The sequence below is a fragment of the Phoca vitulina genome, unplaced genomic scaffold (assembly GCF_004348235.1).
Source record: "Phoca vitulina isolate PV1807 unplaced genomic scaffold, GSC_HSeal_1.0 scaffold16, whole genome shotgun sequence".
Classification (NCBI taxonomy): domain Eukaryota; kingdom Metazoa; phylum Chordata; class Mammalia; order Carnivora; family Phocidae; genus Phoca; species Phoca vitulina.
The window spans coordinates 23809327-23826822 of record NW_022589719.1 but is presented as its reverse complement, the minus strand read 5'-3'; the positions used below and the strand labels follow the sequence as shown (position 1 = coordinate 23826822).

Genomic DNA, 17496 nt, shown 5'->3' with positions numbered 1-17496 from the left:
TAGAATGGGGGCTTTGGGGCGGGGGCGGAGGGAGGGGGTTCCACTGCATGAATAATTCCAAATTACAATTACAATTAAAACTGAAGTCATTCCCCTCTTATCCAAAGGCAGGTTAACAGTGTTTTAACGCCCAGTTGGGTAGTTAGACTTGATTATTAGGCAGCTGCTGATTAGGGATGATTCCCCCTTAAATTTTAAATTTAAGTATCTACATTATGTAAGTCCTTTTGGAGGCAAGTAAACTTGTTTTTCATATTATGCTCATTTACTCTTTATATTTTCTTTTTCTTTTTTTTTTAAGATTGTATTTATTTATTTGACAGAGAGAGTACAAGCAGAGGGAGAGGGAGAAGCAGGCTCCCCGCTGAGCAGGGAGCCTGATGAGGTGCTGGATCCCAGGACCCTGAAATCATGACCTGAGCCAAAGGCAGACGCTTAACCAACTGAGCCACCCAGGCACCCCTACTCTGTATTTTCTTTCTTTTTTTTTTCTTTATATTCTAACCGAATTAAGTAATCACCAAAATAAATCTTTTTTTTTTTTTAAGATTTTATTTATTTATTTGACAGAGAACGAGAACAGGAACACAAGCAGGGGGAGTGGGAGAGGGAGAAGCAGACTCCCCGCTGAGCAGGGAGCCCGATGTGGGACTCCATCCCAGGACCCTGGGATCATGACCTGAGCAGAAGGCAGATGCTTAATGACTGAGCCACCCAGGTGCCCATAAATCTTATTGTTTATAAAGTTTGAATAGTTTTCACTATAGATAATCTAGAAACCATATGTAGATAAATTGTAAGAATTTCACCAAACTAGGATTCAAGAAATCTCTCCTTAGACCAGTCTCTCCTACTTAGGTGACCTTGGGTAAGACACCAAACCTCAGAGTCCATAGTCTCTCATGGTTCATCTCCCCCTCCGATTTCCCCCCCCTTCATTCTTCCCTTCCTGCTATCTTCTTCTTCTTCTTCTTCTTTTTTTTTAACATATAATGTATTATTTGCTTCAGAGGTACAGGGGGCTCTAGAGGGGAGGGGGTGGGAGGATGGGTTAGCCTGGTGATGGGTATTAAAGAGGGCATGTTCTGCATGGAGCACTGGGTGTTATACGCAAACAATGAATCATGGAACACTACATCAAAAACTAATGATGAAATGTATGGTGATTAACATAACAAAATAAAAAAAATTATAAGAAAAAAAAAGACACCAAACCTCTATTTCCCTATATGTAAAAAGAGGATAATTGTATTTGCTTTATCCCTTTGTTTGCTTTGTTTTTTGTGGTTTTTTGAGCACTGTGAGAATAGAGATTAATGAGACAAAAAAAGCTCTTGCTCAAGGGAATCTTACAGTTTAGTAAGAAAGAGCTGCATAACTAAGAATAATACAGAAACTAGGGGCGCCTGGGTGGCTCAGTTGTTAAGCATCTGCCTTCGGCTCAGGTTGTGATCCCAGGGTCCTGGGATCGAGCCCTGCATCAGGCTCCCTGCTCAGTGGGAAGCCTGCTTCTCCCTCACCCACTCCCCCTGCTTGTGTTCCCTCTCTCGCTATGTCTCTCTCTCTCAAATAAATTAAAAAACCTTAAAAAAAAAAAGAGAATACAGAAATGAAAGAAAACCCAATGAGGTAATAAAACTGTGCTTGCATTTACATTGTGAAATACATAGAAGTGATTAAATGTCCTCCTCACTAGATTCTCAAATAAGAAAATTATTGTAAAAATACTTGTAAAATATAAAGTACTATTGAAATATATGATTGGTATTAACTGAAGCCTGCTTCTCCCTCTCCCATCCCCCCTGCTTGTGTTCCCTCTCTCGCCGTGTCTCTCTCTGTCAAATAAATAAAATCTTTAAAAAAAAAAAAGAATGTAGGCCATAAATCACAACAATGTTAGAAGGACCTGTGTATTTGTCACCAATAGAAATAATTTTCATAATCACATGATGTGATACAATATATCAAAATATTTTTGTTCATTAGAACTTCAGAATTATAGTAATTATTAAACCTGCTAGATTTTATTTAATGTATTAATGGAGAAATTAATATATTCACATTTTAAAATAAATACTTTGATATTTAATTATATTTTAAAATAATCTGGCATAATCTTACGTATTTTAAGCATTAAGAAATATTCTGGGGGTGACTGGGTGGCTCATTTGTTAAGCGACTGACCCTTGATTTCAGCTCAGGTCATGATCTCAGGATTGTGAGACTGAGCTTCTCATGGGGCTCTACACTCAGCGGGGAACCTGCTTAAGATTGTCTCCCACTCTCCCTCTGCCCCTCTTCCCACTCATGCATGCGCTCACTCGTGCTCTCTCTCTCTCTCTTAAATAAAAAGAGAGAGAGAAATATTCCAAAGAAGGTGTCTAATACTTTACCAGGAGCCTATGGCACAAAAAAGAACCTCTTTTGTGGACTCTTAAAACAAAGTGGGATGTAAATGTACTAATTCCATTTTATATTCGAAGGAGCAAGAGATGCATGGTCATGCCCCCAAATGTTAATTAGACCAAAAAAAAAAAAAAAGCAAAAGCTGTAGTTTGAGTTCTTTATTTGGTCAATGTGTACATAAAAGTAAAGAAGGTAAAGTGACTATAATAAAGTTTAAAAAGGTCTATACATTATGTGGGGGCTCCTGGGTGGCTCAGTCAGTTAAGTGTACAACTCTATCTTGGCTCAGGTCTTGGCCTCACGGTCATGAGTTTGAGCCCCGTGTTGGGCTCCACACTTAGCTTAAAAAAAAAGGCCTATACATTATGTGTAATATATCTTATTTATTTCTTTTTTTTTTTAAGATTTTATTTATTTATTTGACAGAGAGCAAGAGAGGGAACACAAGCAGGGGGAATGGGAGAGGGAGAAGTAGGCTTCCTGCTGAGCAGGGAGCCCATTGCGGGGCTCGATCTTAGGACCCTGTGATCATGACCTGACCCGAAGGCAGTCGCTTAACCAACTGAGCCACCCAGGCACCCTTCTTTTTTCTTTTTTTAAGATTTTATTTATAATTATTTGAGAGAGAGAGAGAGAGAGAGAGATCATGAGCAGGGGGGAAGGGTAGAGGGAGAAGCAGACTCCCCGCTCAACAGGGAGCCTGACTCGGGACTCAATCCCAGGACCCTGAGATCATGACCCAAGCTCAAGCCAGGTGCTTAACCGACTGAGCCACCCAGGTGCCCCTATTTTTTTTTTTTTTTTCCAAAGATTTTATTCATTTATCTGACAGAGAGAGATAGCGAGAGCAGGAACACAAGCAGGGGGAATGGGAGAGGGAGAAGCAGGCCTCCCACCGAGCAGGGAGCCCGATGTGGGACTCGATCCCAGGACCCTGGGATCATGACCTGAGCCGAAGGCAGACGCTTAACGACTGAGCCACCCAGGCGCCCCAGGTGCCCCTATTTTATTTTCTTTCAGACATTCAATTTATGACTTGTATTATCATTTTCAAACAACTGTTATGAGTAAAATGTTGACTAAATTCAGTTTGGGGTATTTGTGTTTGCTCTTTTAATCCTGTAGAATTACAAAATAAAGTCAATTGTATTTTGGAAATAATTATTTTCAAATTAGGAATGCCAACTACTGATAATATATAAATTGCTAACATTTATTGAGTCCTTGCTGGATGCCAAGTACCTAGTCTTAAGAGTTTTAGATGGACTAACTCCTTTAATACCCACAATAACCCTATGAGGTAGGCTTATCCCCTACTGATATCCCCACTTTACACACAAGCATGCTGAGGCAATACATTTGCCTAAGTAATTTACACAAGGTCTCCTCTTAAGTGGTGGTTTTGAAGATACAGAATTTTTTTTTTAATTTAGATTTCCAGATAGAAATAGAAGGTGATAAAATTTTCTCAAGTTTGATAAAACTGTTAGTGTTTTTTGGATTATTGTGTTTTTTTCCCCTTTCCCAGCAGACATTTATTGATCATTTTATATGTGCCAGGCAGTGTGCATGATGGTGGATTGAGGGGCAGGCACATCTACCTGTCCTATAAATGCTGGGTGTCATCTGAACTCTGTCCTGGACCCTCTTCTTACTGTGTACTCTTCCTCGGTGCTATCGTCCCTCCCCTTGGTTTTAATTACATTTATCTACTGGTAACTTCTAAATTTTTATCTCCAGGCCAGATCTCTCTCTCTTGAGCTCCAGGCTTAAATCTCCAAATGCTGTACTTGTCTACACTTGTGTGTATCTCAAACAGCTTGTCCAAAACTTCATCTTCCTCCCTCTCTTATACCCCTTCTACATTCACTCTGTAAGAACATTCTTTAACACTCCTTATATCTCTAAAATCCATCCGTTTTCCTTTATCTGCATTGCTACGATCCTTAGGTCCAGGCCACCATCATCTTTGTTTTAGACCACTATATTCTCACTGATTTCCTTCTATTGTTACTGCCTTCTAAACCATTCTTTACATTGCTTTTTTACAGGTACAACATACAGTTTTCAAAAAATGCAAGTTTGATGGCATATGTAATGTTTCCTGTTGACAGTCCTTCAAAGTTTCATTTTACACTTGGGGTAAAGTCCAAATTCCTTAACATTGCCCACAAGACCTTCCAAGGTTTGATCTGAACTACTTTCCAGCCTGACTTTACACCCCCTTACTTTCTGTGTTGCATTTTGAACTTTTTTAAAAAGTTGCTGAACTTTTTTCAATTCCTCAAACTACTATAATAAAAGAAGTTAGAATAGGTGCTATGGCAATTTCTAAACTCTTAGCTCCATTTCTGTACTTGTCTCCGATACATTTGTGAACGAGCACAAGTCTTTGGACCACATTTTGAGTAGCTTTGAACTACAGTACACACATGGATGAATTTTACAAATGAAATATTGAATGAAAAAAGGAAGTTATGGAAGACAACACACAGATAATACTTTTCTAAAGCTCACAAATAAGCACAGTTAATTTTGTTGTTTAGGGATGTGTGACTGTGACTGTGGCATAAAACTAAACAAACTTCAGGAAAGTGCTTCTGTGGGAAGAAGGATGGGGTAGGAAAAAAATGCACAGATGCAGTAATGTTAATGGTAGCGTTCTAATTTTTGGACTGGGTGTTAGGTCATCGGATCAATTTTATTGTAATGCTTCATAACATATTGTGTATATTTTCTTGTATATGTAAAAAAACTAAATTCTAAAGTTAATATTGAAATTAAAACAATTATGGTAGAATATTAGTGGATAAGTCTTTTTTTTTTTTCTTAGTGTATCAATCCTAGAGGAAGACAAACACAGAGCAAGAGTCCCCAGTGCCACATTTGTAAACAAACACTGTATTCATTATTTCAGTGGCTGGGGAAGTTTTGGTATGAAGCAAGCCTTTCCTTTGACTAGAAAGAAGCAAAGCCATAAACACCAGTTTTTAAAAACTCAGACAATAAAGTAGTAGAAGCCATTTCAGAAAGTATAACATAATGGCATCTAAATTTTATATGAGGCAATTAGGTTGGATAACCTTTTTCTTCATGTTTCTAAAAGCAACCAACAAGAAAAAAAGAAAAAGTATTGCAGTGAACTTAAAGAATACTGACAGTCAAATACTGACAGTTCACATTCTCTTGGTTGGGAAATGTTTTGAAAGCTTTCATTGAGTGTCTTAAAAAAAACCAAAAAAACTCAGGAGATACTGCCTTTGAAGCTCCAACTTGTGACAAGAAAGTAACTTTGGAGGTTTTCAACCCAGGCTGCACATTAGAATCACCTGAGAACTTTAAAAAAAAAAAGAAAAAATTTCTATTGAGATGAAATTCACGTAACATAAAATTAACTCTTTTAAAGTGAACAATTCAGTGTGCCTTTCGTATAGTCACATGTTGTGCCAGCAGCACCTTTGTCTAGTTTTCAGAACATTTCCATCACACCACAGTAAAACTCCTTACCCATTAAGCTGTTAGTTCCTATTTCCCACACTCTCCAACTCCTGGCAACCCCCAGTCTGCATTCTGTCTCTAAGGATTGATCTATTCTGGACATTTCATATAAATGGAATCCTACAATATGGGACCTTTTGTGTTTGGCTTCTTTCACTTAGTATCATGTTTATGAAGTTCATCTGTGTGGTAGCCTGCATCAGTACTTCATTCCCTTTTATGGTTGAAGGCCATTGTAATTACGTATCAGAACTTGTTTATTCGTCCATTGATGACAATTTGGGGTATTTATTGCCTCAAGTGAATAGTGGCGCTATGAATATGCATGTACATGTACTTGTTGGAATACCTGTTTTCAATTCTTTGGGTATATACCCAGAAGTAGAATTGCAGAGCCATATGATAATTCTGTGTTTAACTTTTTTTTTTTTTAAAGATTTTATTTATTTATTTGATAGAGAGAGCGAGAGAGCACAAGCAGGGAGAACAGTAGAGGGAGAGGGAGAAGCAGGCTCCCCGCCAAGCAGGGAGCCCGATGTGGGGCTCGATCCCAGGACCCTGAGATCATGACCTGAGCCAAAGGCAGATGCTTAACCATCTGAGCCACCCAGGCGCCCTCTATGTTTAACTTTTTAAGGAACCACCAAATTCATTTACATGGTGGCTGTACTATTTTCCTTTCACTTGGGGAACTCCGAAAATCCACAGATCTAATAATTTTTATTGTATTTTACAAACATATTAGTGTATAGTTACTTGAAAAATTTTTTTAAAAGATTTTTATTTATTTATTTGACAGAGAGAGCACAGCAGGGGGAGCGGCAGGCAGAGGGAGAGGGAGAAGCAGGCCCCCCCGCAGAGCAGGGAGCCGGACGCGGGGCTCGATCCCAGAAGCCTGGGATCATGACCTGAGCCGAAGGCAGACGCCACCCAGGCAGCCCATTGCTTGAAATATTTAAAAAGATGGATCGTTCACTAAAGAGTTTGAGAAACACTGCATAGTTCATTCATTTAAATTGCCATATAATATTTCACTCAATGAATATACCACTATTAATTCATTTTCTTTTTTTTTTTTTTTAAAGATTTTATTTATTTATTTGAGAGAGAGGATGAGAGGAGAGAGAGAGCACATGAGAGGGGGGAGGGTCAGAGGGAGAAGCAGACTCCCTGCTGAGCAGGGAGCCCGATGCGGGACTCGATCCCGGGACTCCAGGATCATGACCTGAGCTGAAGGCAGTCGCTTAACCAACTGAGCCACCCAGGCACCCCCATTCATTTTCTGATGAACTAGTCAAGTGTTTTCAGCTTCTGGCCTTTATGAACAACATTGCTGTGAATATCTAGTGTAAGATCTGGAAAGAAGTTGGCATCAATTCCTAGGGTGTATACCTAAGAATGAAGTAGAATATGTACATCTTCAACTTGGGTAATGCTTTATACTTTATAAACTGTTGTACTATTTAATAATATTATAAATACTATTACTGTATACTGTACTACTTTATAAACTGCTGTACTATTTTATCTCCCACCATTGCTGCAGAATCTCTATTAAGATTTGATTCGTTCTCTAAAACACACTGCTATTGTTCTCAGGGTTCTGGGGGTTTTGGAGAGAAGACTTAATGAAAATTCCACTTGCTCTAATAAACTTAAGTCTTCAGGTATACACCTTTCACTGGGATATTCCATACATTTCGATGGGAGGGAACAGGTTGTAAAAAAAGAGGCATTGACTGAATCATAATATGATTCCAGTTTTGCGTTTCAGGCAAGCTACATAAATTCTATGAGCCTAGGGTGTAAAGTGGAGAGAATATCTTTCTTTGATGTAGTTGTTGTTAGTACAAAGTGAATCAGCATGTTTAAAAAGTACTCCACACAGCACCCAATTCATAGTAGACACCATTAAGGTACCTATTCATTAAATATTTATTGAAGGTGTATTTTATGTCAGACTGAGACTGGGGATGGAGAGATGAGCAGGATCCCTTCTATATTATATATAATACTGAAAAATTGGAAACAATCTAAATGTCCAATGTTAAGATTGTTTAATTTTGGTATATTTATAAAATGGAGTGCTATGTAGCCTTTAAACATCATGTTCTCAAACATGGGAAAATGTGGCTATATGAGAAAAAGATTATAAGAGGATTATCCCTGTCTCTTTCATATAGTTTATACATTGCATGTTCATTGAAAAAACTCTAGGGGCACCTGGGTGGCACAGTTGGTTAAGCCTTGGACTCTTGGTTTGGGCTCAGATCTTGATCTCAGGGTCATAAGATCCAGCTCTGCATGGGGCTCTGTGCAGAGCACAGAGTCTACTAAAGTTTCTCTTTCCCTCTCTCCCTGCCCCCCAAGTAAATAAATAAATCTTAAAAAGAAAAGAAAAAACTCTGGAAGGATTCAAGTGGATATACACTTCAGTGATTAGTTAATAATTGGTGGTAAAATTGTTTTTTAATACTTCCTTCATATTTTGTCTACCTTCCAGATTTTCTGCAGTTGACATACATTACTTTTATAATCAGAAAAAAAGGTGTTATCTAAATGAATAGCATAAAGTTGGTAAAGGAATGTTGACTATAAACCTAACTAAAAATGATAACAAAGTTTATAAAGGATGGTTCATTCAAGGGTTTAATTTTTTTACTAGTTTATGTAGTGATACTTTCTAGAGTCGTATTTACCAGAATTAGATAGAGAGCTGGGTAACACTGAGATTTTTCCATATTGATTATTTTCTAAAGGAATTTTAGGTTAACATTTATATGTATGACTTTCTTTGAAACTCTTTTCTTGCCCTTTTAAAGGCCAGGTAGCTCAGCTCTTCAGTTTTATCCTGGCTTTGTTATGTACCTAGGAAGTTCCCATTTGGGAAAATATGTAAGCGTCTTTTTTTTTTTTTTTTTTTTTATTTATTTAAGTAGTCTCTACACCCACCGTGGGGCTTGAACTCACAACCCCGAGATCAAGAGTTGCATGCTCTTCTGACTGAGCCAGCCAAATGCACCATTTTTTAAATTTTTTAAATTTTTAGTTTAAATTTTTATTTTTTTTCAAAGATTTTATTTATTTGACAGAGAGATAGAGAGCACAAGTAGGCAGAGTGGCAGGCAGAGGGAGAGGGAGAAGCAGGCTCTCTGCTGAGCAGGGAGCCGGACCTGGGGCTCGATCCCAGGACCCCAGGATCATGACCTGAGCCGAAGGCAGCCACTTAACCGACCAAGCCACCTAGGCACCCCTGATGTGCCATTTTTTTTAAACAAATATCTGTCCCCTCTAGATTCATTTAGACTTTTTTTAAATTTTGATTGTTTGTTTACTTAAGTAAGCTCTACGCCCAACATGGGGCTTGAACTCACAACCCTGAGATCAATAGTCACATGCTCTACTGGCTAAGCCAGCCAGGGTGCCCCTCATTTAGATTTTTTTGGTTAACTTTTTTTCTTCCACTTTTTAAATGTTCTATTAATAGAATTAAATGGGCATTTGACCAAAGAATGAGCTTTTTTACTCTTATTGGGGCATACATGATAAAATAATAATCTCAGTAAATTCATTTTGTCTTACAAGACTGCTTGATTGCTAGACTTAACTAGTTACCAATTTGTTTGACCAGGAATTACTCTTAATTCTGAGGAGAAACTGGAAGCACAATGGGAGATGACAGTGAGTGGATGAAATTGCCGGTTGATCAGAAATGTGAACACAAGGTAAGACTTTCCTGGAACTCAGATTTCAGTGTCATTGGCTTATTTAGTCAGCACTTTACACTCTATGGTACAGTGTAGAGCTGCCTGATGATTACACAATACAACTGAGAAACAACATGCTTTGGAGATTAGACAATAGTATGATTTCTCATTTTTTAAAAAAGATTTTATTTATTTGAAAGAGAGAGAGCGTGTGTGCTCAAGTGAGTGGGGGGAGGTGCAGAGGGAGAGAGAGGGGAGAATCTCAAGCAGATTCCTTGCTGATCGCAGAGCCTGATGTGGGGCTTGATCTCACAACCCCAAGATCGTGACCTGAGCTGAAATCAGGAGTCACATGGCCGCTTAACTGCCTGAGCCAGCTGGGTGCCCCTGATATCTCATTTTTGAATCATTACATCTTTGATTATAAGTTGCATCTTTAATTGTAAGTTACATATTACAAAAAAGGAAATGCTAATACTTGGATACAAAGTGAGATATGTTTATAGTGTTAGGAATTCTAGATGGCCTTGGAAGAATATCGCAAATATTAAACACTTACAAGAAAAAGTTTATAAGCTAATCTTCTTTGAAAACTCTTAAACTTTTTTGTTCTAATTATGGGGTCCTTTATTCAAATTACCTGGTATAGGGTAGTCATCTCCCCATCCCCAATTAACAGTAGATAATAATATCATTAAATTGTGTTTTGTTTCAAAATACTTTTCTTTTAGCTCTGGAAAGCAAGGTTAAGTGGGTATGAAGAGGCCCTGAAGATCTTCCAGAAAATAAAGGATGAAAAGAGCCCAGAATGGTCCAAATTTTTAGGACTGATCAAAAAGTTTGTGACTGATTCCAATGCAGTGGTTCAGTTGAAAGGATTAGAAGCTGCACTTGTTTATGTTGAAAATGCCCATGTAGCAGGAAAGTAAGTTGTTTCCTTCCAACTCTTCTGGTAAAACCCTTGTCTGGTGCTGCATCGATTAATTTGTGTATATTTGTGGATCGCTGTCCTTAGTTATTAGCACTTTTAGAAGATATTAATTTTCTTACTTTCATAGCTCCTTGGTACTTGTTTTTCATTTGGTTCTTATCTACTCTCAGAAATCTAAATGGTACATGAGATCTCTAAAGAGGAGCAAATTAGAAACAAAATCTTGAAAACCGTGCCTTAAGGTTTGATGAGCAAGTGAGTTTCCTTTTGAGCCTTTTGTGTGGGAATTAACTTTAAACCAGAGGGAAAACCTCTAGTAACTTTTAGAAGAAACTTGAGGGTGTTAGCAAAGGAATTATCAGAATTCCAGTGGAAAGCATTTGGGTATTACAAAAATCTCTTTCTACAAGGCTTCCCAGCAAGGTGATCTGAGAAACACATCTTTTTCTCTGTGGTGATTAGGCATTTTTGTCTCTTAGGAGAGATGTTGCTAACTAAACAACCTCTGTGACTCCTGGCCAGTTTGACTTGAGCTGCAGATGATCCAGGTTTCTAATCACCCACTCTCCCATACCTCAGAAACCTGGTTTTCTAATGCTAGTCTTGATGTCATTGAAAGGAGCCCTCCATAAAAAAAAAGGGGGGGAACCCTCAACTTAATTGCACAAGAAAATATATACTTGACTTACTTCAAAGATTATACCAATAAAGATAATCATTAACCTGACAGTTTTGTTACCAGCATCACTGAGTTTCCCTTGCCATTAGTGAGAACATTGCTTTATTTTATTTTATTTTTTTAAAGATTTTATTTATTTATTTGACAGACACAGCGAGAGGGGGAACACAAGCAGGGGGAGTGGCAGAGGGAGAAGCAGGCTTCCCGCAGAGCAGGGAGCCCAATGCGGGGCTCGATCCCAGGACCTCGGGATCACGACTTGAGCCAAAGGCAGACGCCTAACGACTGAGCCACCTAGGCGCCCTGAGAACATTGCTTTTTTTTTAAATTGCATTTTTCTTCTGATACCATAAACTTTTTTGACAAATACATGTAGTCCAAACCCACTCAATTCCTCTGATTTCCAATGGTACAGGTTTTATTTAATTTAGAAGAGACTCAAAGTAGTAGTACAGTTACTGTAAAATCTTGCCAAGGAATCAGGAGCAGCCTTTTGTTATTAAAGGTACATACCCATTCCCTCCGTGAAGAAATTCTCTTATTCCAAGAAATGTTTAAAATGACCTTTTAAAAATTTTTCAAAAAAGCAAGAACTCTGTAATCCTATTTTTTAAAATATATCTGTATGTATATCTATCTATGTATCTGTCCATGCATATAGAGAGATAAATCTGGAAGGATGGATACCAAATAGTTGAAAGTAGCTTTCTCTGGGTAATGGGATGTCAAGGGATTTTTGCTTTCTTACTTGTATTTTCTACATTTATAAAGAGAAAATATGGTTCTGTGTCATTGCCTGGTGTGACATGTCTTATACTTTTATTTGCGTAAGTTTGTCTTTCATGTCTTTCTTGAACATAAATTAAAAAATTAGAGACTCATTTACTTTATTTCTAAGCATTTTAAAAAGTATTTGTCGTGTTTCCCCCTCCCCCCCATGACCTTTTCCAGCTCTTTCTACTAAAGTGTGTTTTGTGTGTGGTGGTGGTTGTTTGTACTCTGTATTACAGAACCACAGGTGAAGTTGTATCGGGTGTCGTAAGTAAAGTGTTCAACCAACCCAAAGCCAAAGCCAAGGAGCTAGGCATTGAGATTTGTCTAATGTACATAGAGATTGAGAAAGGAGAGGCTGTGCAAGAAGAGCTCCTAAAAGGCCTGGACAACAAGAACCCCAAGATTGTAGTGGCCTGCATAGAGACACTGAGGAAAGCCTTAAGGTAAGACTTGTTGCTTTAGTTTTGTGAACTAGAATATCTCAGTTGAATTTGAGTTCCTGGCTTAAACAGAAATGAAAACTGCTGGACTGGACTTGGCGTGCCACACTAACCAGGAAAATTGACCTGGGAGAGCTAGTCATTCCTCAAGTGTGGCGCTTTCTATTCAGTGATTTTAGCCTTCAGCTGGTGTTACATAGTTATTTTTTCTAAATCCCCTTCTAATGAAGATGAGCAGGGGAGATGTCTGACCTGTTTTCAAATTAGGAATTGGCTTTTTCGTGGAAAAGCGCTCCTCAGGATATTTAAGCAGTCCTCTTGTTATCCTCAAGCATATTTATGTACTTTGAAATGTTGGCTGAAGACTGTTTATTTACTAAAGCAGACCTTTGTTTAGATGCCTTTTTAGTAAAGTAGAAGTAAATACTATATGCCTTTAAACAGAAGCACAGCAATAGCAAATAGAAAATAACTTTTACTCTTATGAAATAAGTTATTTTCAGTGCTAGAATTTCTTGTTGTTTGGCAGTGAAGTTTTTCATGAATGAGATCTTTTTCAGGAACAAGTGGCTGTCATTTGGTATGGAAATCTGAATTAGACAAACCACTAGTTTGTTCTGATTTGGCAGTCCTTCTAATCTGATATCCTGTCCCCATTACTATCCACATGAGAAACTTTAGAAAGCAGCTCTAGTGAAATCCTAAATGTGTGGCCTATGGCAGTGACAATCATCCCAACTCAGCTCGCTTGCAATTTTGTGTATGACCTACTTAGAGAAAATGCTTCCTTTGGTGTTTATCTTACATGGAAATATCAAAATTCCTAAATTTTGTTAAATGATCCTCAATTTATAAGTCTTAAACTTTTACATTGTCTTTCGCTTGGTTCATGAAGTTCTTTTATAAAATTTATAAAATTTGACTTTCACTTAGATTCTTGTGTAATAAATTTTTCCTCATTTCAAGCCTAGTATAGTATAGTAGGTGTGTTCTTATGAGTAGTAGTTTTTATGAGTAGTGTGCTCAATCTATCATCTTAGAAATTTATTGAATTAACTTGGTTATCAAGACTATGCTTGTCTCAGGGTGCCTGGCTGGCTTAGTTGGTGGAGCATACGACTCTTGATCTTGGGGTTGGGGCTACTTAAAAATAAAATCTAAAAAAAATTTAAAGACTGTGCTTATCTCTGTAGATATGTTCTGTCCTTAGTAATGGATCTCTCTCTCTCTTTTTTTTTTTTTTTTTTTTTTTTAAAGATTTTATTTATCTGACAGACAGCTAGAAAGGGAACCCAAGCAGGGGAGGTAGGAGAGGGAGAAGCAGGCTTCCCGCTGAGCAGGGAGCCCAATGTGGGGCTCGATCCCAGGACTCCGGGATCATGACCTGAGCTGAAGGCAGACGCTAAACAACTGAGCCACCCAGGCACCCCAGTAATGGATCTCTTAATAAAAACATGTATTATGCTATAATCAGCCTTTAAAGATTTTATTTATTTGAGAGAGAGAGCATGAGCAGGGGGAGGGGTAAAGGGAGAGGGAGAAGAAGACTTCCCGCTGAGCAGGGAGCCCAACTCGGGGCTCAATCCCAGGACCCTGAGATCATGAGCCAAAGGCAGAGGCAGATGCTTAACTGACTGAGCCACCCAGGCACCCCCCATATGTGGTTTTCTATAGTAATATGTTTAGTATCAAGATGAGGTTTTGTTTTGTTAATCTGTTTTCCATGTGGACCTATTCTGTAGGTTTTTCTTACATCTTTCGGTAGGCCCGGATAGTGAAACAAAAAAATCGGATGAAACAAATCTGGTAATGTAAAGGAAGACTCCGAGATCCCAAATGTTAGGTTCTTCAGGCACAGTGCTGAGTGCCCTGTTTCATAACCCTAAGTTCTTATTTTTCCTATAGTCTTAATTAAAGGTCAACTAAGCCAAGTTAAAATGTTCTTTTCTATTAAAATAAAGGGTATTTTAAAGGAAATCTTGGAGATCATCTTGTTTATTTTCATGTTATGATATCTGTATTTAAACTATTTACATACCACGTATCTTTTTAAATATCATTTCTGAAGGAGAGTATTTTCTGTCTCCTCTAACCTATTGGAATATGTCAGTAGCTATTACTAAAAATTTTTGTTGCATTTGTGTACAGGAGATAAATTTATACACATTAGATAAATAAATAATAGATAAATGAGTTGACCCTTGAACAACACAGGGGTTATGGGAGCCAGCCCCCATGCAGTCAAAAATCTGTGTATAAATTTCGACTTCCCCAAAACCTAACTACCAATAGCCTACTGTTGACTGGAAGCCTTAGAGATAACAAACAGTCGATTAACATATTTTGTATATTATCTCTATTATATACTGTATCCTTATATATAACAAAGTAAGCTAGAGAGAAGAAAATGTTATTAAAATCAAAGGAAGAGAAAAGACATTTATAGTACTGTACTGTAAAACATCCATGTTTGAGTGGACCCACACAATTTGAACCTGTGATGTTCAAGGGTCAAGTGTATATGAGTTCTACTACAAAAATGTCAGTGTTGTTTCATAACTGAATCCCTCTTGCTCCTGAATTTGTTATGCAGAAATGTTAGCAGTGACTCAGAAAGCTAAATTTGGCCAGTTAGGAAACTTAAAAATATAAAATGTGACAAATATATAAGGTTAAATGTGCTACCTTTTTAAAAGAAGTCAGAATGCAACTGTTTTCCCCATGAAAAACTGAAGCAAAGAGAGATTTAGGTTGCCTGGAGTTGTAGGTGATAAGCTTTGACGTCAGGAATGAAACATGCTGCCAGGATTAGTGATCTGTCAAGTTGAGTGAACCACCTTAATTGTAAGAACTATTAAAAACTTACTGCAAGTAGGGGTGCCTGGGTGGCTCAGTCATTAAGCATCTGCCTTTGGCTCAGGTCATGATCCCAGGGTCCTGGGATCAAGCCCCGCATCGGGCTCCCTGCTCCACAGGAAGCCTGCGTCTCCCTCTGCCCGTCCCCCTGCTTGTGTTCCCTCTCTCACTGTGTCTCTCTCTGTCAAATAAATAAATAAAATCTTTAAAAAAAAAAAAAAAAACAACTTACTGCAAGTAGATTTCACTCATCTAAATATGTATAAACTGATTTATGTTTTTATTTTTTTTATTTTTTTTATTTTTTAAAGATTTTATTTATTTATTTGACAGAGAGAGACCCAGTGAGAGAGGGGAACACAAGCAGGGGGAGTGGGAGAGGGAGAAGCAGGCTTCCCGCCGAGCAGGGAGCCCGATGCGGGGCTCGATCCCAGGACCCTGGGATCACGACCTGAGCCGAAGGCAGACGCTTAACGACTGAGCCACCCAGGCGCCCCTGATTTATGTTTTTAAGCTTTTATATGTATATACATATATATTTAAGATGTTACACAAGTTTGGTCCTTTATAGATTTGAATTATCCCTAATCTGGTTACCTGGAAGGTTAGTTTTAAGATTTTTATATTCTGGACCCTAGACATTAAATAACACTCTTAGAAGAGTGATATCTAAACAGAGATGTTAGGAACTCCTTTTTTTTTTTCTGCCTTAAAAAATCTCAACTATTAGTATATAATAAGTACAGAACTACATTTGAGTGAATGAAAACTAACACTACCCAAATATATTGCATGTTGACGAGTTTTTTTTTCCCCCAATGTTTTACTTCTAGTGAATTTGGTTCCAAAATCATCTTGCTTAAGCCAATTATCAAAGTGTTGCCAAAACTCTTTGAATCTCGAGAAAAAGCTGTTCGAGATGAAGCAAAACTAATTGCTGTGGAGATTTACAGATGGATTCGGGATGCTCTGAGACCCCCATTACAAAATATAAACTCTGTCCAGGTGAGGCACAAAGTTTTTTGGTTGTCTTTGCATAAGACTAATATAAAGGTGTTTCTTTCCTGTTGTTGATATTCTGTGCTTACAAATAATTATTTTTGTTCTTAGTTTTGAAATAATTTGATTTTTTTTTCTTCTGAGCATAGCTGTCTCTGATTTTATTTTGTCCTCTCAAGTTAAATACCATACATTCAGTGATTCCAGTATGTCAGTGTTGAGTCTATAGTAATTTAAAAGATCCCTTTATAATGCTATTGGGTGGCAGGACTTAGTATCTGTTTGGACAACATGCATTTTATCTGTTTTTTGTTACAGTTGGTTTTAGAGACTTTATCTGATACAAATATATCTGAATTCATGAACTAATGAGTGTCCTAAAAAGTGAATTTTATTCTTTTTTCTAAGTGCTTAGACATACATCTTCAGTAGTAAATATGTCAGTTTGATTTATGTTACCAAATGTATATTTATTTTTTTTAATTTAAATTCAGTTAATTAACATATAATGTATTATTTGTTTCAGGGGTACAGGTCTGTGATTCATCAGTCTTATATAATACCCAGTGCTCGTTACAACACATACCCTCCTCAATGTCCATCACCTGTTATCCCATCCCCCGACCCTTCTCCCCTCCAGAAACCCTCAGAAACCTCCCCTCCAGAAACCCTGTTTCCTAAGATTAAAAGTCTCTTATGGTTTGTCTGTCTCTCTTGTTTCTTCTTTTTCATTTTTTCCAATGTATACACTTTAAATGTATCTTTTCTTTTTGCCCTGTTAGAACCACATAAATAAGAAATTGGTTTCTGATGTTAGTAAATATAAATGTTAAGTATGTTCTCTAAGGATGAGGATGTAGGTATGTTTTTAAAAATATTTTATGATATTTGTAGTTGAAAGAACTAGAAGAAGAATGGGTTAAATTGCCAACAGGTACTCCTAAACCCAGTCGATTTCTGCGTTCCCAACAAGAACTAGAAGCTAAATTGGAACAGCAACAGTCAGCTGGTGGCGATGCTGAGGGAGGTAAGCCAGTTTTAAACACTGGTTTCTATGAAAATTAACAAGAACAGGCCCTACCTCAAGAACCTATGTTTACAGGGGCACCTGGGTGGCTCAGTCATTAAGCATCTGCCTTCGGCTCAGGTCATGACCCTGGGGTCCTGGGATCAAGCCCCCACATCGGGCTCCCTGCTTAGCGGGAA

At 37.9% G+C, this 17496-nt stretch overlaps 1 protein-coding gene across 3 annotated transcripts in view; it reads left to right on the top strand.

Annotated features, from left to right (window-relative positions):
• The window catches only part of CKAP5 (cytoskeleton associated protein 5), a 103074-nt gene that overhangs the window by 27868 nt on the left and 57710 nt on the right, over positions 1-17496 (top strand). For all 3 annotated transcript variants that reach the window (XM_032414044.1, XM_032414045.1, XM_032414046.1), the window contains exons 2-6: positions 9536-9629; positions 10343-10536; positions 12232-12438; positions 16125-16296; positions 17185-17317. In XM_032414044.1, the coding sequence (XP_032269935.1) occupies positions 9573-9629; positions 10343-10536; positions 12232-12438; positions 16125-16296; positions 17185-17317 (763 nt within the window). In that variant the 5' untranslated portion in view covers positions 9536-9572. The remainder of the gene's footprint in view (positions 1-9535; positions 9630-10342; positions 10537-12231; positions 12439-16124; positions 16297-17184; positions 17318-17496) is intronic.